General features: G+C 45.6%; 1 protein-coding gene across 3 annotated transcripts in view; it reads right to left on the bottom strand.

Annotated features, from left to right (window-relative positions):
* Positions 1-217: 217 nt before the first annotated feature.
* AGBL4 (AGBL carboxypeptidase 4) overlaps positions 218-22,328 on the bottom strand; it is a 1,079,895-nt gene continuing 1,057,784 nt past the window's right edge. For 2 of the 3 annotated variants that reach the window (XM_081055074.1, XM_081055076.1), the window contains 2 exons: positions 13,185-13,281; positions 5,646-7,061 (listed from right to left, as the gene is read on the bottom strand). In XM_081055074.1, coding sequence (XP_080911200.1) covers positions 6,941-7,061; positions 13,185-13,281 — 218 coding nt within the window. In that variant the 3' untranslated portion in view covers positions 5,646-6,940. Of the gene's footprint in view, positions 300-5,645; positions 7,062-13,184; positions 13,282-22,328 lie in introns of those variants that run through there. The other variant, XM_081055075.1, reaches the window with a different exon arrangement.

Here is a 22,328-nt window from a genome sequence, read left to right as displayed (position 1 = left end):
TAGATTAGCAGCAGTAATAGTAGTAATAGTGGTAGTAGTAGATTAGTAGCAATGGTAACAGTAGTAGCAGCAGCAGATTAACAATAATAATAGTAATGGTAGCAGTAGCAGTAATGAGAACAGCAGAAGTAGTAATACATTCGCAGTAGTAGCAGCAAGAGCAGTACTAGTAGATTAGTAGTAGCAGCAGCAGATTAGCAATAACAGTAGTAACCGTAGCAGTAGCAGTAGTGGTAACAGGAGCAGCAGAAGTCGTAGTCGTAGTAGATTAGCAGTAGCAGCAGTAGTAGTAGTCAGTGCTTTGGGGAGATAAGTCTGTAATTAGGATCCAGTTACTAGAATGAGCTCAGGATAACATTTTGGATTTAAGATCCACCCATTGTTTTCTTTTATTCTGCTACAGTTACTGAGCACCTTTGATACGTCTGGAACTGTGTTCAGTACTACAAGAGGGATAGGGATGAATAAGGCCCAATCTCTGCTCTCAAAGAAATTAAATGATGACAGCGTAGGTGCCTATCATCTGAGTGAAATAATTGATAAACAGATAAATAAGCAAAGTGCTGAGGGATACAAGCAAAGGAAGCAATTAATTACAACCGAAGACACTGGGGAGGACATCATGGAGTTGGGATATCTGAGCCAAGTCTTGGATGATGCGAAGGGTTTTCTTCAGTTAAAAGTGGAGATGGTGGATGGACAAGAGAGACACTGAGCCAGCAGAAAATTCAGGATGCAGCAAATGATTAGAAGAGGTGTGTGAAAGACACAAATGTGGGATGACATCAAAGCTCTTGGCTTGCACAGTTGATTTGAAAGAGATGCCATAAACACAGGGTCAGTTTTTATAAGAGATTCAGGAATCTTCTCTGGAGACAGAATGGGTTAGCAGGAGAGCACTGGGGGCAGGGAGGCCAATGAGGGGCTATTAGGTCAAACCACGTAGGAAGGGAAATGCTCAAGAATCCTGCCCATAAAGTATTATTTCTCCATTTGGAAGATGGGGGAAGTAAACTCTGCTTTAAATGATGCACAAAATAAAAATAGCAAGTGGCGGAACTGAAATGAAAACAGGTCTATCTGACTCTAAAGTCACTCTGTTATACTGCTCGAAGGCAGAAATACCACAGAGGCAGAAGCAGTGGGCATGGTGACTGGCTGGCTGTGTGGGGGGAGAGAAGGGAGTTAAGACAACGACAAGGTTCCCAGGAAGGGCAACGAGATGGAAAAAGAAAATATTCACGAAGACAGCTGATGTTACAGAGAGAAGCAGATTTGAACTTCAGATTGACATGGGGTCAGCCAAAAATAAATCTCAGGTCTTTGGGGGACAAGTAAAATTTGTTATATATAGTGTTGTAGAGATGACTTTCTGAATTGGTCTGGCTTCGTGTGAAGGTTTGGGATTGAACACAGAGACAGTGGGGTGTGGCAGAGACAGGACGTGCCCAGGTCCTGTTTTAGGTACTTACTAGCTGTGGACCATGGGAAAGGACTTAATCACACTAGTCTCAGTTTCTTCATCTGCAAAATGGGAAAAATAACCGCTGTCCAGCATGCACCTGAGTTTGGCGCGAGTAGGAAGAACTAATAGAGGGGAGAATGCCTCCGGAAAGCCCTGAGTTGCAGCTGGCAGAACGTATTGGCGTGATAACTTCATAGAGACAATCCCTGAGAAGCTGTATGCCAACCAAAAATAACATAGAAAGAGCCTCATAATCCTGCTAAGATGTGCGGTTATTTTAAGAAAGCATGGTTCCTTACAGAACTCATATCCCCCTTTCATTTCCATCTTGTCCATTCTGCCTCAATTCGGACATTGTGTCTGAATGCGTCTTCCCATCTATTCAGAGCCCCAACTTACAAAGCCTCTTCCCTATCCCTCGAGGGTCCAGAGCCTTTGGACTACCCTCAACATGTGCTCATTCCACACTCAGCAAGCACAGATGACTACACAATCTGTGTGAAGAGCTGAGACCGCATGATGAATACGGCTGAGCTTCCCTGACACTGATTTCCCAGTGTGACTGTCATTTGTCTGGACACTCTCCTCATTCCTGGACACTTCCCTCACTCCTGTCCTCAGGAAGGTTTTGTCCTTCTATCTGTACTTCAGTAAAAGGACTCTTTGTCTTCAACAAAAAAGGACTTCCAACCCTAAGAAGCAATTAATTTGGAGACAGAGTTCTGCTCTAAAACAGGTATTTTATAGATGGTATTCAATTTTCTTAAACAGTTTTAACTGAGGTATAACATACAAAACTGATACACAAAAACTGCCCGTATTTAATGTATACAATTTGATGAGTTTGGACTTATGCAAACACCTGAAACCATCATTACAATCAAGGTAGAAGACATTCATCACCTCCAAAAATTTCCTTGTGCCACTTTGTTGTTGTTGTCTTATGTTGTTGTTATAAGAACACTTACCATGAGCTCTATGGTCTTACCAAATGTTTAAGTGCACAATACAGTATTAACTACAAGCACTATATTGTGTACAGATTTTATAATATTTAATCCTCACAATAACTGTGGGAGGTAGATATTTTCATTCCCACTTTACAGATGAAGATTCTGAGGCTTAAAGAGGTTAAACTCTTTGCCCAGAGGCATATGGCAAGTCAATAGAAGAGCGGGGGTTCACACTTCAGTTTGTCCGACTTTTTAAACCCAGGCTATTCCTAGGTCATAATGTCTGCTTTGTTCTGCCTGCCCTGGTGCCCCCTTGACTGAGCTGAGTCATGAGGAAAAGGACCTCTAATTTTGGTGTCTTTAAAGTGCTTAGGAAGCAGGACTCTGAGGAAGAATTCTGAATAACAATTGAGGGATACAGTAGGGCTCAGCTCAAGCTCACACACTTTAGAAGGAGGGAGTGATACTGACCCTGAACTGAATTATCTGCCTGGGCTTAGTAACCTAGTGGGTGCCAGGATGGCCCCTTCAATGACTACCTTGCTGAGCTTCCAAGGGTCCCCGAAGATATAGAAGCTTATGCATGTCAACTGATAAATGGGCCTCTTACCCAAACCCTATCCTGCTGGAATGCTCAGCAGGAACTCAGACAGGCGTGTGGGAATGAGAGATGGGAAGAAGGCAGGGTTTCAGCAGCAGGTGCTAAAAAGTCCTGAAATCCTTACACATATACCCAGCCTGGAAACTTACATGCTCCCTTCCTCGGTCTCCACCCCCCACTACCTCTAAGTAATGCCATTGTTTACTTGTTATTCATTCTGCTTCTCCTGTTTTCCTGTTTTGACCTGATTTGACCTAGACACATATGGAGAGGGCCCAGTGTAGAGTAGTGGAAAGGGAGCTGGGTTTGAATCCAGGCTCTCATCAGCCATAGGAATGCAAACAGAGGATTTTACCTTTAGGGGGGTCTCAATTTTCTCACCTGGGAAATGGAAAAAAATGATACTTACCTCAAGGGACTGTTGGGAATATCCAATAAGACAATGGATTCAAAGGCCTCTAGCACAATGCCTGGCACACAGTTCCATAAATGTTTGGTGGATGTATGAATTGATGCTCAACAAATGTTAATCACTCCAGACTTCCATGGTTGGCCCTGCTCTTACTACTGAGGAAGACGAGTTGGGGTCCTCTTTCACAAGTCTCAGGCATGTCATTGGATTACAGCGAAAGATACAGGCTCATCCTGTGCCTCTCCCCCATTCCAAGGCAATGGGGAAAACTCCTAGCAAAAAGCTCCTGGCTGCTGCTGCTGCTGCTAAGCTAACGACAGTCGCTGCTGCTGCTAAGCTAACGACAGTCGCTGCTGCGGGTCTCAGCACAAGAACCTGGGGAGCCATCTGCTTGTCTATCACAGTTTTTGAGGGTCAACAGACCTAGAGTTCTGTCTCTGAGCCTCTGGACTGATGCAGAAAAATACTGGCACTGTTCATGGAGAGTTCTGTGCGAGCAACGTAGAAGCCAAGCATGTCCCTCCCCTCTCGACACTTCCTTTTGGATTTAGTTGTCTCACTCCTCTCAGGACACTGGTTGGGAGTGGGTTCTACCCACTTGGGGCTCTCTCTGTCCGGAGAAGAAAGTGGCGGATGAGAAGAGAGCCTAGAGCGCCCCCTGCTGGGGTTAAGTGAGTGAGCAGCTTCTGGCTGGTTCACCGTCTGGGCTGCTGCTGTCCTCCATCTCAGTGCTGAAACCCTTCCCCTCTAACCTGAAACCAAGGGTGGGTAGAACCTGGTCCAAGAAAGCTAGTGAGTCGCTGAGCAGGCCAAGGACACAAGGAGGTCCACTGGCAACCCCTCGTCTCTTGGCTAGACCTTTCCTCTCTGCTCTGCCAATGTAAGCAGACAGTCCTATTGCAAAAACGTCTCACAGTCGGCGTATGGCCACGTATTTTTCTCTCTTAAAGAATGCTAAATGTTACCAGGATCCATATGCTGTAATTTAGAGATATTTAATGTCACTGTTTAGCGTTAAAGTATGCTTTTTATACTGTACACTCTATTCTCTGATATCAAGAACATAACCTCCTGCCTCATGTCATTTCTCTCCAGATTTAGAGACCAGGAGGTTATGCCACAGAGTACCCAGCATCCTTCTAGAGAAGCAACCCCCTATTTCCTCCATGACAGATGTTCATTAAGACTGTTTGAATACTTCTGCTGATAGGGAGCTCACTGTTTCCAAGGGAGACCATCCAATCGATAGCCACTCTGTTCACTAGAAAGTCTTCCTTGTTTTTGAGCTGAAATCTGTCTTAACTCTGAGAACACCTGCGTCGATTTGGTTCTTACCTTTGACAGCACAGAACAAGTTTGCGTCCTTGGGACAGAAAAAAAAAGTAATGTCCAAGATATCCTTCTAACTTTGTAGAGATTGTGACCTTGCTTTCCTACCCCTACTCACCTTATTTTTCAACTCAGGGACAAACAGTTCCAGTCTCCTCATCCATTTCTAATGGAAAATGATTTTCAGACACCTCCCAATTCTGGCCATATTCCCAATAACATAGTTACCATTTATTGAGCATCTTGGCTGGCATTTCCCATACCTAAATCCATTAAACCTACATAACTACTATAATGGGGTAGATATTACCATTACCATGTTACCAGTGAGAAAACTAAGATTCAGAGAGGTTAAATCACTTGCCCAATGTAACACAGACATTAAGAAACAGAATCAGCGTTCGGATGCAGAATTAGAACCCAGAGTTGCCTGCATCCAAGTCTTTGCCTGCAAACCACTAGCATACTTGCTGCTTGTGAGGCTTGTGATCCAATCAATCAAAGCAGTTGGTTTTTTAAAAAGTGGGGCTTAAATATAGTGACAACATATAGAAGCAGTCTAACCAGAGAAAAATAGCCCTGGACTATCATCTTTCTTGTTTTATGCAATCTGCCTCTATTTATGCCATCTCAGAAAATGTTATCACTTCTGAAAGGCATGTCACAGTTTTGGCCCACGTTGAGCTGGTTTCAGCCAATTAAAACTCCCCAGAACGTTGACATGGGATCTCCTGGAAAGTCAAGTCTTGACAGTTCTTCCTTATCTTTATGATACAGTCCCTGACAGCAAAGTGATGGCTACACCAAATTTGGGTTGTCTGCTTGGTTCTCGAAGGAGTGGAAGACTAAAAGAAAGGGTGCCAAGAATGCTCACAGGAACAGAAGAGCTGCATAAACCACTTTATTTGTGTTAATCTGGGCAACAAGAACCCAGAGGAGAAGCTGTATATACAACACAACATTTGTAGCCAGCTAACATATGGTTCTTTGTTATAATTTCTGAAAACCAATAAGCAAAGGGAGAATAAGCTTTGCTTTTGATTTTTGCAACAAACTTAGAAAATCTCCAACCCAAAGCAAAAAAATGCTTAACTGGAGCTTTGTGCTAAAGGTCCTGTCTCCCTTGAGACTCCCTACTTCTCCCTATCTCCTAATCCTCATTTCCGGGAGGTCATTTTAATTAGCAGGCTGTCATGGTGACTCAGCCTCCTGCTTCACAGACAGGAAAGGAGCAGACTCTCCTGGACCCATTCATCATACAAAGGCACTTTACTCTTTAGAAAAATGCACAATAATAAGCTTGTCCCACCTTGGGAATTGCTACTGCTGTTGTTCTAGTTTATCACGCCCACCTGACTCAGACTGCATCCTTTTGTCTTCTGCATTTCCCTTACCTGACAACCAGTCTTTCCCCACAACAGGTATCAATGCCCACATCTTCAGTGGCCAGGCTTGACTCATAACACCAGGCTCTGGAGATACTAACCATGATAGTCCTTTGGGAATGAATGACCGGTACTTTTTGTCTTTGGAGCTAAAATCTCATTTAAACTACCTGGGTCATTGGGAAATAGCTCTTAGAACAGTTTTCTGAGAGCTGGGGTTTGGGAGTCTGGGCGCGTGCAGCTCAAATATAAAGTGACCAAAATATCTGAGACCACTGTGATTTCAAAAATTCTGTCCCATTGTTCCCCACAGTACATTTGTCTTGGGTTGTACGTGTTGTTGTTGTTCTGAATCAGCAAATACGGACACGGTTTTTCTAAAACTGTAAACAGCCACAGCTTATTCTAAAAGGTAACCATCTGTAGTAACTAGGCAACTTAAAAAGGTAAAGGGGCTGGAAAGCACGGAACTGAGATGTGTCAAATTTCTCAAAAAGGAAGTGTAGCTTTTCCTCTTCCTGTGAGGATGTGTATGTGGTGGGAAAGAGCATTTGTACTCGCCTGGTTTGAGTCTCCTAGTTTGTTCCTGAGCCTTAAGTTGAAAGCTTACAATTGATTTTCCATTGGTAAAGGGGAAAATTGATGATGAAATTTCTCACTTTTTTCCCTTCCCCTTTGCTAGTTTATTCATTATCCCACAACCTTTATCTTGGAAACTAGAAGGGTGATTAATTTCCTGCCCCAGCAGAAAACGCATGCTCCTGCTTCCACAAGCCCTCCCTGGACTCCACATCCTTAAAAAGAGTTTGAAGGGTCTTTGTGGTTCACTGAGCTCTTCTTGTTCCCTTTGCCGTTGGGGTAGTTGCTGGCCGGGCCCCTCAGGAGTGGGTACTTGTAGGGAAGGGGTTTTTCTTTCCTGCAAAGGGGGAGATAACAGAAAGAGAGAAGAAAGACAGCACATATACACACTATATTGAGATCACGTGTGCGTGTCTATCTCCCCCGCTGGACTGTGACCTCCTAGGAACAGTGGCCTTGTCTTCTCTTGGGAACACAGGACCTGGCTCAAAGCAAGCACATGGCTCAATGAATGACTATTAGGTGGATGGATGGATACATTTTATCATTCTCGTTCTGGAGAAAACTTAACTGTCCTGCAGCTGAACTTTTCCATGTTTCTACCTTGATTCTAACTCATTCTATCCATTCCCAATGGGATGCAGATGGACACACAGAAGAACTATAGCTTGGAAGAGCTTAGGACCTCATTCCCTTCACAACCATCTGGGCTCCAGAGTCCCCTTTATATTCCTCAGTGTAGCTTGACTATAGCATTGCATGATGGGCCTGTCTTCCCCACAAGCTTGGGGGCTCTTGGAAGGCAGACATGTGTCTGGGTCATCTCTGTGTCTTAGCACCCAGCACCCAGTGCAAAACACTTAACACTACTCTTTAGTAATTGTCCACTGTCTTGTTTCCTCATACCCTAGGTTATGAGCTCCTTGCAGGCAGGGACCATATTTTTTGCATTTTTCCCTCAAAAAGGGACTTGTTTGTTTGTTATGTTGTGACTGATTAGTTGATGTGCCATTAATTCATGCAGTGGACTAAGGTGTATTTGCAGTGGAAAGAGTGGGCTTTAGAGCCAAAAAGAACTCAACTGAATTCCCAGGTCAGCTATATATGAGATGTATGGCTTTGGGCAAGTGATTTAACTTCTCTGAGCTTCATTTGTAAAATGGGGATAAAACATTCCAATCTTGCAGGGGTGTTGTGAGGTAAATGAGATACTAGGAGTAAATGCACCTAGTGTCTTCCCTGGCCTACTGCAACTCACAAAGGCACGGTGCTAGCAGCTAGGTATGGTCCAACAGTCTCTGGAGGGGACAAAAATGAGTCAGACATTGATGCTGTTCACAGGCTGCATACAGAAGAGGAGACAGTTGTGCAAAATAACTACACAGAATGATAAAGAACTACAATGCAGGAAATGGTAAGTACCGTCAATATGGGACTCTCTTGGGCTGTTTGAACTAGGATTGAAGGAATGACTTGTTGCAGCCCATTGTACTCTGACCTTGGAGTATCCATTTTCCTTCATTGTTGATGAGTCACGAATAAAGGCAGAATAAGAGGCAGCACATAAAAGAGACACCTTGCTTCATAATATCTCCCCAGCAGGAAGCCTCACTGGTTGAAATTGCACACTCCCTGAAGGACCTTGCTAACATGGCAGCCTGTCTGCCACGGGCGCGGGATAGCTAAACCTCAGTACCCATCTACAGCCTGGAGCACATCCCAGGTACCACGTCCTTCCTGCCTCATAAGCCCTTGTGTGTGGGGGTTGGGGGAAGTGCTTTGCAAATCACAAGGTGCCATTCATACATCATTGAGGGGTGTGGTTCTTAACATCCAAAGGAGTATGGGAAATAAGACGGGTGTGTTTTTATGGTAGTAGAGGCATGGTCACAGGTGGGACAGCCTGAGGTAGGGGCTGACACGGGGATAGGGTGTGCAGTGGCCAGGGAGGGGTGTGAATGTGCAGAATGACTGGTGGGGTTGTAATAGAGGCAAAGCCTCTGTAACTAAAGATGGGGGCCCTGGGAGAGACCAGATCCACATCGCATCCGGGCCCCGGCAGAGGCTGTTTCTCTTCGTAAAATGCCTTCCCCTACCTCTCCAGACTCACCTCTTTTGGGGAGATGACTTTCCAGAAAATAGGCCTCTCTTGAGGTTTCTGAAGCACCTTGTGCCTCAGGCCTGAGCACACCACTGTCTAAGCAGTTCTTTGTCCATCCGTTTCTCTCAAAAGAATGTGAGTTTGAGTTGTTTGATATTTCTCTATAATTCCTGAGCAAAGCACAACAGTCCTGGTATGGAGTAGGTGCTTGAGGAGTGCTTGATGAACAGAAATACACTTTTAGTCTTATATTTACCATCTTTGTGGCTCTAAACATGCAGATCTTGTCATTCCCTTAGAATGCCTCTTTTTAGATCCTGTTTCCCACCTTCCACACCCTATTCCCCAACAGGGAATCTCTTCTGACCCCTTCTACTTCATCCATTTCAATTCCAAATGTCCTTTAAAACCAAGTTCAAACTTCACTTCCTTCCCTGAAGCCTTCTTGGGATACTCTTGCTGGCCCCCAATGCTTTCCAGATGGTGTGGGAGAGTAATTTCCAACCGGGCCTCACTTTTCTTTCCTATAGCACGAAGGGGTTACAGTAGATAACTCTTAAGAGCTTTTTCAGTTCTATTGTTGTGTAATTCATACATAACTCAGGTCTTATTGAGGACTTACTCCATGCCAGCTCCTGCACTGTATACAAAGGATACAAAAGTGACTAAGAGCAATCTCAAGGAGCAACCTGTCTAGTCGAGAAGCCAGACATGCACAGAGGCCGTGACAACACACTCCAGGACATGTAATGTGCAGGTGTGTGCAGGAATGCAGTCAGGAATCCAGCAGAGAGAAAATAGCTCTATCTCAGGTAGAGAACAGGGACACAGAAACAGAGGTGTGATGTTTGGACTGGGCTTTGAAAGATAAGTAGGAGTTCATCATCTAACGACAAAAAGGGAGAAGATTGCAAAAGAGGGAAAAGGACAAACAAAGACATGGAGGGAGGCTTGAAACTAGCTGACTCGTTCACTTTGAAGTACTGAGCGTGAAGTGGTAGAAAGCAGGTGGGGTGACGATGGTGTTCACAAGAGGAAAGGGTGTGCTAGGAGGCTATAAAGGAAGTTTCACATGTACACCAGGGTTTTGAATTAGCAAGAAGATGAATGGGAACATTATCCTGAAGGTAGTAGGGAGCCATGGTAGGTATTGGAGAGAGGGTATAATCTGATATGTAGCTAAGCACTTTTATACACTCTTTGGTATTGTTTGTTATCTTTGCCTATGTACATGCCTTTTTCCTCTGTAAATTTTGGCTTCTGATGGGCAGGGGCTATCTATGTGTCCCCAAGCACCCAGTACAGGGCCTGGCACATGGTGGTCTCCAGTGTGTTGAGTACCTGATGACCCCCCCCAACACACACATACACAAAACAACAACAAAACCCCCAGAAAACCACACACACACACGTACATCAAAATCCCACCATGGAATCAGTCCTTTCAGCCTGTCGCTGAGCCTGAGCCAACCTCATACTCAGAGGCCAGCCAACCCTTCACACTCATGCTCTGTCTTCTCACCAAAGCTCACCTGCCCTGTTCATTTTCCCTGTCTTAATTTTTATCTATCTTGATGGGGCATTTTGAGCTTTAGCCCTGTGACTGTGTCACTGTGGTCCAGATAAGTGTGGGGTCTCAAGATTGGTCATCAACGCCATGTCCCTAAGCCTGTGCTCTCAGGCCCACATTGCTGCCCCTCCCCAGGGACCTTCTTTGAAGGGTGGCCCCGCACCCAGGGATGCTGACAGGCTCCTGCCAGCACAAGAATATAAACCGACATATTATAATTATCCACAGAGGTGAGAGAAAACAAAGATGAATTTTGAGTCAAAACATGTAATTTTCCTTTAAAACTAGAGCTCTTTCACTTACGCTATTTGATGCTTGGGTGAAAAATGATACAAGAAAAGGGAAATATTTCAATCCCACATCAGAGCCTTCTATACTCCTAGGAATTCATTTTTAAAAAGTTTCTGACTAATTGAGAGCTAAGTGGTATTCGTCGTTTGATGAGGCAGCGGTGTGGGGATGGCGAGGGAGTGAATTTTGTTTTTCTTAATTTAAGGGTGGGTGTACCTCAAATCCTCAAGGCTGTGAACTTTGAGGAATGAGCCCTCCTGCCATTTTCTAACGAGGGCTTCAAAGCTCAGGACAAGGGGTTCCATGAACAGGTGAAATCAGGGCACTGAAAATTCCCCTGCTTCGGTTAGGTCCAGTTTCAGGGTCCTGCTTCCTCCATCTTAAAAAACTCTTCACTAACTGATGCTGAGAACAGCCGGCCGGGAGTCGTGAGGCACGAACTCCAGTCCTGCATCTGACCAGCCCCTCATCAGTGTCATGAAGAGGGAGCCTCAGTGATTGCAAATGTCCCCTCAGTGTCAGCTCCATTCCATTGGTCTGTGACAACGCAACATGCAGGAAAATGTGGTCAAGGATCAAGATCATTTTATTCTGGCTGACAGGAGACCTGACAGAGACAATCCCCAAATTAACTTGCAAATGAGATTCTAAGAATTCTTTTGAGCTTTATAAAGCTTTAAATTTTTAAGAACTTGAACCAATCAAGAATGACTTCTAAGAATAAATGGAGCACTTTCCTCTAGAGGTGAGCTCCTCAAAGGCAGGGTCAGGCCTTCATCATTTATTCATTCCAGCTTCTTCCTTCCCCCAGGGCCCTGGCATAAAGTGATGTTTCCCTAAGTGAATGAATGAATTCATAGAACATATACACGAATGCATGCTCAGGACAGTCTAGGCACTGTGGAAGCAGAGAAGAAATAAGCATAAGCATGATACTTCTGAAGGAGTTTCTACTCCACCAGAATTGGGGGCACAAAGACCCCACATGACTGGCGAACAATGTGAGACAAAGTACGAATGAGAGCACGTGGTCATGCAGGCTCTGCGTGGAGTTGGGAGACCTGAGACATCATCTAGCCCAATTGGAGAAGTCCAGGGCCTTTTCTTAGATGGTGACGAGCTCGTTGGACATCTGGGACTGCAACCCAGAAACCAGAGATGAAAGCATTGATTGAGCACCTACTGGCTGCCAGGCACTGTGCTAAGCTTGTATTTAATCTTTGAAACCATCTTTGGAGGTTGTTGTTATCACCTCCACTTTAAAGATAAGAAGAGAAAGGTTTCAAGAGGTCAAGAATCTTGCCTAAGACCCCACAACTAGCATGAGCCTGAGAAAGAATGTGGACCCACACTTCCCAGGTTCAACTTAGCTGGATTTCAGTTCAGCTTTGGAATCATAAAATCCGAGGACCAAGTCCTGGCTCTGACAAAAAAGTCTTTGACCTCAGGCAATTCTCTTCTTTCTGAGTTCCCTTTTTCTCATTTGTAATATAGGGAATATGATATTTACAAGGAATAAATAAATAAGATCATGTACAACAATTACTTCACTCAAATAATAGTGATTAATATAGTTTTTTGTTAATAACGGGCGGGAGGAAGGCGCATCAGGGAGGAAGGTGCAAAGGCCCAAAGACAGCAAAGTACATGGTCAAGGTCAGTGAGACGACTGGTCTATTAGGAGCAGTAAGTTCGACATCTTCATGTCCTTCAAGGAGGCTGGACCACTACGGGGGTAGAAAACGAGGCCAAGAAGCAGGGCAGGGGCAGTGTAACCCGGTGCCATGGGATGTCCCTGCCCAGATGCTCCTGGATTCACCGCCAGCAGGCATGAGAATGCCCAGTACTTTGGGCCCTGGTCCAGCCCTCAGAAAGGATAATCATCTCCTGAGCTTCTCTCCTCACTGGCCCAAGAAGTTGGCTCCAGGAGAGGACCCGAGGTGAAACTTCTCAGGGGTGTGTGTTCCCCAGGCCTGAAACTTCCCATCTTGAGGGCAGGGAACTGTCATGCACCGAGGGGAGATATCTACGTCTGGCACTGTGCAAGGTGTTTGAACGCTCATCTCATAATAATCTTCCAAATAAGCAGCACCGTGCCCTCTTTACAGAGGAACAAATGGAAGGATCAGAGAGCCTATGAGCCTGGATGGTATAGAAATCCTAGAGGATGAGCTAGCAGATGAAGTAGCATATGGAAACACCCAAACTAACGGAGAACAATGACTGGACTTGGTTCCCCAGCAACCCCCCTCCTTGTGGATGCCCATGGTAGACCCAGACATGTGACTATGTATCCCTGTCTGAGCCCATGATGACACCCCATACTCAGGGAATACGCTGTGAAGCTCTTCTGCCTCATGCACTCTCTGTGGCAGGGCCGGGATTGCTTTCCCGTGCCACAGATGGGAAACTGAGGGCCAGAGAGGGTCTCAGGGCAGTGACCCCTGAACACAAAGCCAGTTAAGCAGGACTCCAGCCCACTCTGCTCTGTCACTTACCGCAGCCTCGGCATGGGAGTCGCCGCTTTCTCAATCATGGGGTTCAGCCGGTAATAATCCAAAAATGTTCTTGCCACATTCCGCCCCAGCTTCATATCTGTAAGTATGTGTGTTAAGGAGCAACTTTGAAAAAAGACTGAGACGGAGTGAAAAGAGGACTAGTAATACAACTAACAGTAATAAAAATAGTCACACCACTCACTATTCTAAGCTCTTTATACATACTGTCTTTTTTAATTCTCACAAAACCTTAAATGGTAGATACTATTATTTTCCTCATTTACACACGAGGAAACAGGTGCAGAGAAGTTTTATAATTTGCCTAAAGTCACCGAGCTGGGAAGGAGAGGAGCTAGGATATGGGTCTAAGTAGTCTTACCTCAAAGCCTGTGATCATAGCTTTTTAGAATCTACTGCGTCCCTTTGGGAATCACTGGATTTCCGTGGTCTGGCTCCAGGAGGTTCAGGGTGGAGGCAGATAAGCATGGCCCAAGAGTAAGAGATCCTTTGCTGTATGTAGCCCAGGGCCTGCTTGACCTTCAGGGATCAGTCATCGACTTCGGTAAAACCCTCTTACCTTAAGTAGTGTCCCCATTCCACCTTGAAATCTACCAATAAGGAATCTTTTGGGGAAGGATTCACGACCTATTAAAGTACAAGCTCTCTGGGGACCATACAGACCATTAACACCTTAGTATGAATGAGCACAACAATCATCTATTCAATAACACAGAGTATGTGCTCTGTGCATTGTAACTCACATCTCTGGGCCTTCTTATGCGCTATGGCCTCTGTCTCAAGTCCCACCCTGCTTCCCTTGGCCAATTTACACCCATCAAGTCTCCATTTAGGTGACATCAGTTTAGTAAAGCCTTCCATGATATTCTCTCCCCGTGCCCCACACTTCCATGGCTTCTGAACTGACTTCATTCAAAGTATGTATCATGTATCTCATACACCTTAGCAACGGATATCCAGGCTGTCACCAGTTCCTCTCCACGAGACCTCCTATTTCTTGAGTTTGTCCACTTCTCTCTAGCCCCCTGTTATCCTCCTAGAAAAGGCCTGGGCCACCTTTCCCCCGGATTACTGTCACTCTGTCCTAATGAGACTCTGCCTCAGGACTGCCTGTGTCCCCCTTCCACCCTTTGCCCTTCACACTCCAGTGACACTGAACTTTTGCCTCCAGGCCTTTGCCCATACCATGCCCACCTCCCCAGGCCACTCTCCCTGCTGCCCATGCCTAACAGGGCCGACTCCTTCTCAGCCTCTAGAAACCTCAATGTGGTTGTCGCTTCACAGGATAAGTTTCAGCCACCACTCCATCCATCCAGGGTCATGGAGCTGGTCTAGCATTTGAGGAACTGTCAAGTAAGTTCTTACCACTGTCTTGAAAAGTCCCGAAGGTGGGGTTGGGCATGACACAGGCCATGGAAACTAGCATTTATGAGCACCTGCTATGTACCTGGCACTGCACTGGGTACTCCGTTTAGATGTGCATTTTAACCTGCAAAACAACCCAGGGAGGGCGGCATTTTTATCTCCCTTTTGCTCTGGAAGGTTAAGGAACTTGTCCAAGGCCATATAACTGGCAACAGTAGTCAGAACTCCAATTCAGGAATGTCTGACTCCAGAACTGTGAGCTTTCCGCAACCCTGGGCTGTTTCCCAACTTGAAGGCACCTTTTCTGTCAAAGGATGAGTCATCCCAGGCCAGTGCCTGGTGGGAGAAGGAAAAACACCAGACAAGTTGTTTATGACAGTGCGATGTGCCTCAGGCTCGCTGTGCTCTGAGGCTGCCACCTGCTTTCTTCCTCTGGATATGACTGACCTTCTCTGTCTCCTTCTTTCAAAAGTTCACAAGCTGGCACTGGGCATGGCCTCTCTGACCGGCAGACCCAGGAGGCAGTCTCACTGCCAGGGCCTGCAGAGGCAGTTGGCTGCTTTAACCTAGCCAGGCTCTAGCCAGCTTGAGGAGACCAAATCATGATTGTGTATGCCAACATTAAGAGCTTTAGGGGCTCATAGGAAAGGAGAGATCCCTGTGGACTGAGCTGAAAAGTTGCAGCAGGAGCTTTGGAATCACATGTATCTAATCCAAATCCTGGCTCTGCCATATGCTGTGTATGACAGATTGTATTTTCCAAAGATGTCTGCAAGAATAGCTTCCATCTCACACGTTATTCTGTGATATGACCTTGACACTCCTGCCACTGAGAGGTGTGGTCTATGTCCCCATCCTTGAATCTGGGTGGGTTTGTGACTCACTTATAACCAAAAGAATGGCAGAAGTGATGCTGTGGGACTTCTGAGGAGAGGTCAGAAAAGGTGATGTAATTTGCAGGTTGCTTTCTGGATGACTCCAGCTGGGGTCCTGAACCTCCATGCAAACAGTCTGCCTGCCTGAGGCCCCCATGCTGTGAGGCAGCCCAAAGCAGCTAACTGGGGTGGCAGGGGGGTGGGGTGGGGGGAGAGTGTCTGCAGGGAGAGGCCCTGCGACTACATGGAGAGACTATAACAGAGATCCCCGGCGAGCCCACAGCTCCTCCAGCACTCTATTGTTCCAGCTCCAGCCGTTGTCTGACTGTAACTGCATCAAAGACTCCAGCTAGAACCACTCAGCTGAGCCCTTCCCAAATTTCTGACCCACAGAAAGCATGAGAGAATAGCTATTGTTTTACACACAAAGTTTAGGGGAGATTTGTTCCATAGCAATAGAGAACTACAGCCCTGTGTGACCTGGCATAAGCGATTCCATCTCTCTGAGCCTTGTTTTTCTCATCTGTAAATGTGAACAATGACGCCTGCCTCACAGGGATGTGAGGAAGTGTGCGATGGACTAACACACGCGTGTTGACTGAATGAATAAATGAATGGGGAAAAGGGAAGCCCGGAGCCTTCCTTCCCAACCTGCATTGACAGGTAGACTTGAAGCCGTGCTAGAAGACATGCTTGTTGATCGATATTCCTGATCTCTACCAGGGAAAAGAGTTGGGCTGTTCCCGTAAAATGTCCCACTGTGAGGTGTTGATCATTTTAAACAAGGTTTGGTTAGCTTTGTTTAAAGGACAGTGTTTTAAAGGTGGGAGTTGTTTGGGACAACCCTCTTTCCTTCTCCCTCTCCAACCATATTACATATTCCTCAAACCCTTAGGGCCTCACTCCAGGTTATTTACTGGAATGACCCTGTTTGCCTTAAGAAACAGGATGTGGGTGGGAGATGGGGAGAGACTGATTGAACACTTTCAATTAAAACAAGCTGTCTTTGAACAAAGATTTAAGGTCCAGGCAATAGGAGAAGGCAATAACTCTCTTGGCTGGGACCCTTTCCAATATTTTGCAGAATTGAGAAAGAAAAAGATTGGGGTGAAGCTGCCAACTCTTCATTGCCATCCCCAACAAACATCTCAGGATGGTCTATAAGTTGAAAACATCAGCCTTCTCAGATTCTTCTGTAGCTCGCTTGTCAAACCTTGCAGATGGCAGGAAAAGACCCCGGAGTCAGTGAAGCAGGAGGGGTCTGCTGGGATTGTCTGAAACTCAGACGGATTCGGCGACTTCCACCCAGAGCTGTGAACCAAAGGGTGGGTGTCAGTAGCCCCAGCCTCCTACTTCATGGGACCCTTCAATAGGTAATGAGGTTGCCACATTTATTGCTCATTTTCATTTGTTCATTCAAACATTTGTTGGGTCCCTCCCATGTATATATACTGCCATACAAGGTGACAGGGGTGATTGGGGTTAGATAAAGAAGAGTTAGACAAATATAGTTTACAGTCTAGAGGAGAAAACTACCATGACCCAATTAACTAGGTTACCCAGCAGGCTGTTGCACTGTCATCTTCACAAAAGCAACAACTGTTGTTTTGAGCTTACTTTGGACACTGTACAGTGCAGTTACTATCACCAATCCTTACAATACCCTGCAAGGTGAACGCACAATCCTACACATATTTTACAGGGGAGGAAACTGAAAAAGGAGCATTTACATCATTAACCAGAGTCCCGTGGCTTGAAAGTGATAGAGGTAGCATATGAACCATGAGTGTCTTTTCACACCATGCCTATGTTTTCTCCTCTCCTGAATGTGATCATAAATTTAAACACTAAATTTTATGGACATGTAGAAGGAGATTTAATTCCAAGTCGAGGACTTGTGAAAGGGCTCATGGAAGTGGGACCGAGGTTTGAAGGACAAAGATGAATTGGAAATGGGGGAGGAAGACAGACAAGCGTCAGTAGAAGCACAGAGTGGGGTGGGGGCAAATGAATCTGGGCCAGAAATCAGACAGAGAAAGGGCCGAGGGCTCCTGTAGCTGAAGTGTATGGTAAAAGGTGAGGCTGCAATAGTAAGTAGGCTGGAGACACAGAGGTGAAGGCTTTGAACACCAAATTAAGGAATTTAAACTTCTATCCTGTAGGCAGTAAAAACCAGTGAATATCTATGGTTGTGTATATCATTCATTCATTCAGTATATTTATTGATCACCTACTATGTTCAGGCTTTTTGAAAGGCTCAGCGTATTTGTGGTAAAGAAACAAACCAACACAATAAAACAAAATAAAAAACAACCAGGACAGTGGTTCCTATGTCTAGAATTGGAGACAGATAACAAATAAAAAAAAACCTCAAATAAATACATAATTGCCATTGTAATAGTGCTATGACGGAAATGCACCGGGTCCATAGCTGAGGGCAATAGGGGTGCTGTTTTAGATAGGGCTGTGGGCAGGCCTCTCTCAGGAGAGGACCTGTGAACTGAGAGAGGACAGTGGGTACAGCAGCATCTATGAAGGAGGAAGGGTGGCGTGTGGGAAGGGTCCTTGGTGGGAGAGAGGGACTGAAAGAGGGCTGACATGGAGAGGCAGGCAAGGGTTAAGGCATGTGGAGCCTTATTCCTGGCTCCCTGAAAGAGTGGATTTTCTAAGTGGATGGGGAGCAACTAAAGAATTTTAAGCAGGAAAATAAAATGGTCTGATTTATATTTTTAAAAGGTCACTGCTGTGCTTAAAATGACAAACTAGAGTGGAAGCAAGTAGGTCTTTCAGGAGACTACTGCAGCAACGGTCCAGGAGAAAGATGAAGGGGCCCGGATCAAGACAGAGGCAGCAGAGATGGAAAAACATGTTTTGGGGAAGGACGGAAGGACCTGCTGACATACTGGATGCAGGGCCTGAAGGAGAGGTAGGAATGAAGGATGATTCCTGCCTATTTAGCTTTATTTAGCACCTGGATGGATGGCGGTGCCATAACCTGGAATGTAGAACACTGGGGGCTGGTGGGACAGGTTCACGCGAGAGAGAACAGGAGTTAGTTTGACGTCAAAATGCCTATGAGATGATAAGTATCCAGGTCCTGAAATCAGAAACAGAAAAGATCAGAAATAGGAAAAAAATGGAAATAGGATAATGGAAATGGTTTCCCAACTCTTTGGGATTATTCACATCACATATTCTTGCTGACTATATGAAATGGTCCATTCTGCTCTGCTCCCCACCTCGTGCCCCCTGCTCTCAGAAAACACGCATTCTCAGGGTGTCCCAAGGTCTCTAGGAAGGGGCAGTGACTGCAGGCCCCTCCGTGCTCCAGTCTCAGAGCCTTGGATCTGGTACATTGAATGAGCACGTCAGTGGGACTCAAGAGATCAGCCTGGTTTCAATCAATAACTTGCCATGTGACCTTGGCCATTTCCCTTCTCTGGGCCTGACTTCTCTATGGGTAAAATGTATAGTCTCAAGTCCTTTCCAGCAGGAACATTGCATGTTCAAGTAAAGGCCTCGATACAATAAGCTTATGAAAAATCCCATCCCCATTCTTTCATTCAACAAGTATTTATTGAGAACCTACTATGTGTCAAGTTATTTTAGGCACTTGATATAGTGAGCAAAACTGACACAGATCCTTGTCTTCATGGAGTTCACATTCTAGCTGTAAAAGACAAACTGTCAACCTAACTCATTCATAAACCATCGAGAATAGCAGAAAGTGACAAGTAAAGAACAGGGTCAGGAGAGTGTGGGGGGTGGGGCAGGGAGCAGATTGCAGCATTAAGTAGAGTGGTCAGCAGCGGGCTCATTGGAAAGGTGGGGCATCAGTGGTCTTGGAGGAGGCAAGGGCGCTGGCTGGTACCGAGGGTGAGCTGATCCTACTCATCTGAACCATGAACCCTGACCGGTCATTTCATGAGCTGGGCTCTTGCTAGCTCCAGCGTAATCCCACCACTAAGCATCATGGGCAGCGTTGGGGATGAGTTTTCCCTGGTGGGAGTCAGGAAGATCTCCTTCAGCACGTGGCAGTTTCCTGATGGAAGGTCCTCCCTATCGCACAGAGCAGTCCCAGAGGGGACATGTTTCACACACACACATCCTCCCACCTGGCCTGCGGCCTCCTTTTTACATCCCACCCCGTCCCTCATAGGCCCTCATCTCTGAAGCCGTCTCCACACTTTTCATTCCCTGCAGCTCTTCCAAGAATAAGCTCCCCTGACCTGCCTGCCCTGTAGGCAGCTGAGGTCTGGCCCCACTCATCACATACCCTATTTCACGTCCTGTCTCCCCACAGTTGTGCTGTGGACAGGTCTGATTACTATTTTGCAGATGAGAAATTGAAAGTCACTTGTCCAATGAGGCACATCAAGTATTGGTACAGGGAGGATTGAAGCCCATTCACTCATTTATTCATTCATTCATTCACTCGTTCAGTGCCTTCTGTATGCCAGACTGTGCTGGGCATAAGAGCTGGTATACAATGAAGAGAAAAACAGACACAGTCCTGTCCTCAGAAATGTCTTTGTTTGCCATCACCGTGCTGCCACAGAAAAATATTTAACTACTACCTGTTCCCTGTTTGGAAACCCCCACCTAGAATTCTTTCTCTGCTCACATTCCTACCCATGCCAGCAACAGATCATCATTACAGGTGACTGATTAATTCTGCAGAGGGGTAGGCCAAGGAAAACGGATTTCTCTTTGGTGAGGCTGACAGCACTGTTGGATTATTAAGAGGCACCAGTCCAGGAGTCTCTAGGTGAAGCCGGAAGAACAATGCGACAATAAAATATCTTTTGTCTCTCCCTCCCTCACGCATCCTCCCACGGTGTTGGACAGGTGCATGACTAAACAGATGAATCTTTCTCAAGTGTGGTGTGGAGGCAGCAGATGTAATTGCAGAGTCCTTTCCAAATTCAGGCAAGTCCTGAGGTACCCCCAAAGTAAGGAGGTGAGAGAGAAGAGAGAGAGAGAGAGAGAGAGAGAGAGAGAGAGAGAGAGAGAGAGAGAGAGAGAGAGAAAGACAGCAGGAGGGACAAAGAGATGAAGGAAGATAGGCAGAGGCAGAAACAAAAAGAGAAAGATGCAGACAGGAAAATACAAAGGGAAACTGATTAGGATGGAGCAGAAAGATAAGGAAAGAAAAATCATGGGGAGGGCTGAGAGAAACTCAAACTTGAAAACTGGAGAGTAATGGAGTGAGGGGCAGATACAAAAAATAGGAAGTGAATAAAAAAGGGAGAGAATCAGAAAGTGAAAACCACAAATATAGACGATGGGGTGGGGGAGGGAGAGGGAGGGGTAGAGAGAAAGGCAGAGGATGATACAGAAAGACAATTAAAAAAAGCAGAGAAACACAGGCATGAGAGGAGAAACAGGAAACGAGCGGCAGCAAGCTGAAATAGACAGAAACAGCAGAAAGGCAGAGAGGACAGATAGAAGGAAGGAAGAGACAGACTGACAGGGAGGGAGACCTCCTCTCTGATACGTGACATTGTAGCTCTAAAGAGCAAGTAGAGATGACTGCATACAATACACATTAATGGTGGGGAGGGTCACCAAATCATTCAAGAAAGAATTAAAGTTTGGTAAAAACTATGAGGCTCTATATTATTTTTCTATCGTCGCTGTAACAAATTACCTCAAACTTAGTGGCTTAATACATCAGATATGTTATTCTCTACAGCTCTGAGGCCAGAAATCTGAAATCAGTGTCAATGGACTAAAACCCTACATTGACTCCATGTCACCTGCAGGGTAAGAGCTAAACTCTTAAATCTGGCATTCATGGCTTTCCATAAGCCAGTCTAAGCCTTGTCCCCGACACTGTATCCTGTTCTGCATCTATTTAGAATGTGGGGTTTAAAGTCTGAAAAGCATGGGTTTTAATCTTGGCTCCTACACAATTGAGCTGTGTGACTGAGAAAGCTCCTTACCTTCGCTGAGCCTCAGCTTTTTCCTGTCTCAAATGGGTAATGCTACCTATCTCAGCAGATTATCGTGTTGATTAGAAATTATACCCCCAGAGCACCCAGCACAATGCTGGTGTGCAGTAGCTCTTTTTATCATTATTATTTATGAACCTGTCATTTCCAACAAAATATGACCTCTTCAAGGACAAGGGTGTGTCATGTTCAAACTTATTTCCAGCACCATTTATCACATGTTAAGATGATTAACAGAGGTAAGGAGAAAACAAACAAGCCAAAAAACAAGACAAGGGAAGGTGGGGGAGGAAAAGAACAACAGAGAGACAAAGGGAGGGAGAGATGAAGAGATTGTTGGTACAATCCTGTTTCCTGGATGCTCAGGGATAAAATCCTGTGGGTCACTTCCATGCTGTATGCCTGAGTTCCCCCTCCTGTAAATTGGCAGAGGTTGACCTAGATGACCTCTAGTTCTAATTCTCACTCCTTCTCTGGTTTTCCGTAGGAGAAGTGTTTCCCAGGAGCAGGGGATATCCTTTCTAGACACATAGGAGGGCCAGCCTTATCAGGCACGAAGGTGATGATTACCACTCTGATGGGCTATTTGGAAGAGAAATCAGGCTCGAGGCTGGCTGGGCTGGCACAGATGGAAATCTAACCTCAGGTATAATGTGGCTGAGTCTGGATGGGATGACCTTGGGGGATTTTTGGACTTCAGACCACACTGGGCAGGTTGTTGTCACTCATTATTTGTCACTCGTTTATTCATTCAGCAGACACTTATCAAGTACCTCCTATGTGTTGGGCCAGGTAATAGGTATACAGAGGATATACACTGGGTATGTAGAGTAACCAAGACGGGTGGCCCTGCCCTGAAGCCGCTGATAGTCCAGGCTCTATGGACGTTTTGGGCTAAATGGTTCTGTGTAAGGAGCTGTCCTGTGCATTGT

This window comes from Rhinolophus hipposideros (genome assembly GCF_964194185.1).
Source record: "Rhinolophus hipposideros genome assembly, chromosome: 8".
Classification (NCBI taxonomy): Eukaryota; Metazoa; Chordata; class Mammalia; order Chiroptera; family Rhinolophidae; genus Rhinolophus; species Rhinolophus hipposideros.
This window is presented reverse-complemented; position numbering and strand designations above follow the sequence as displayed.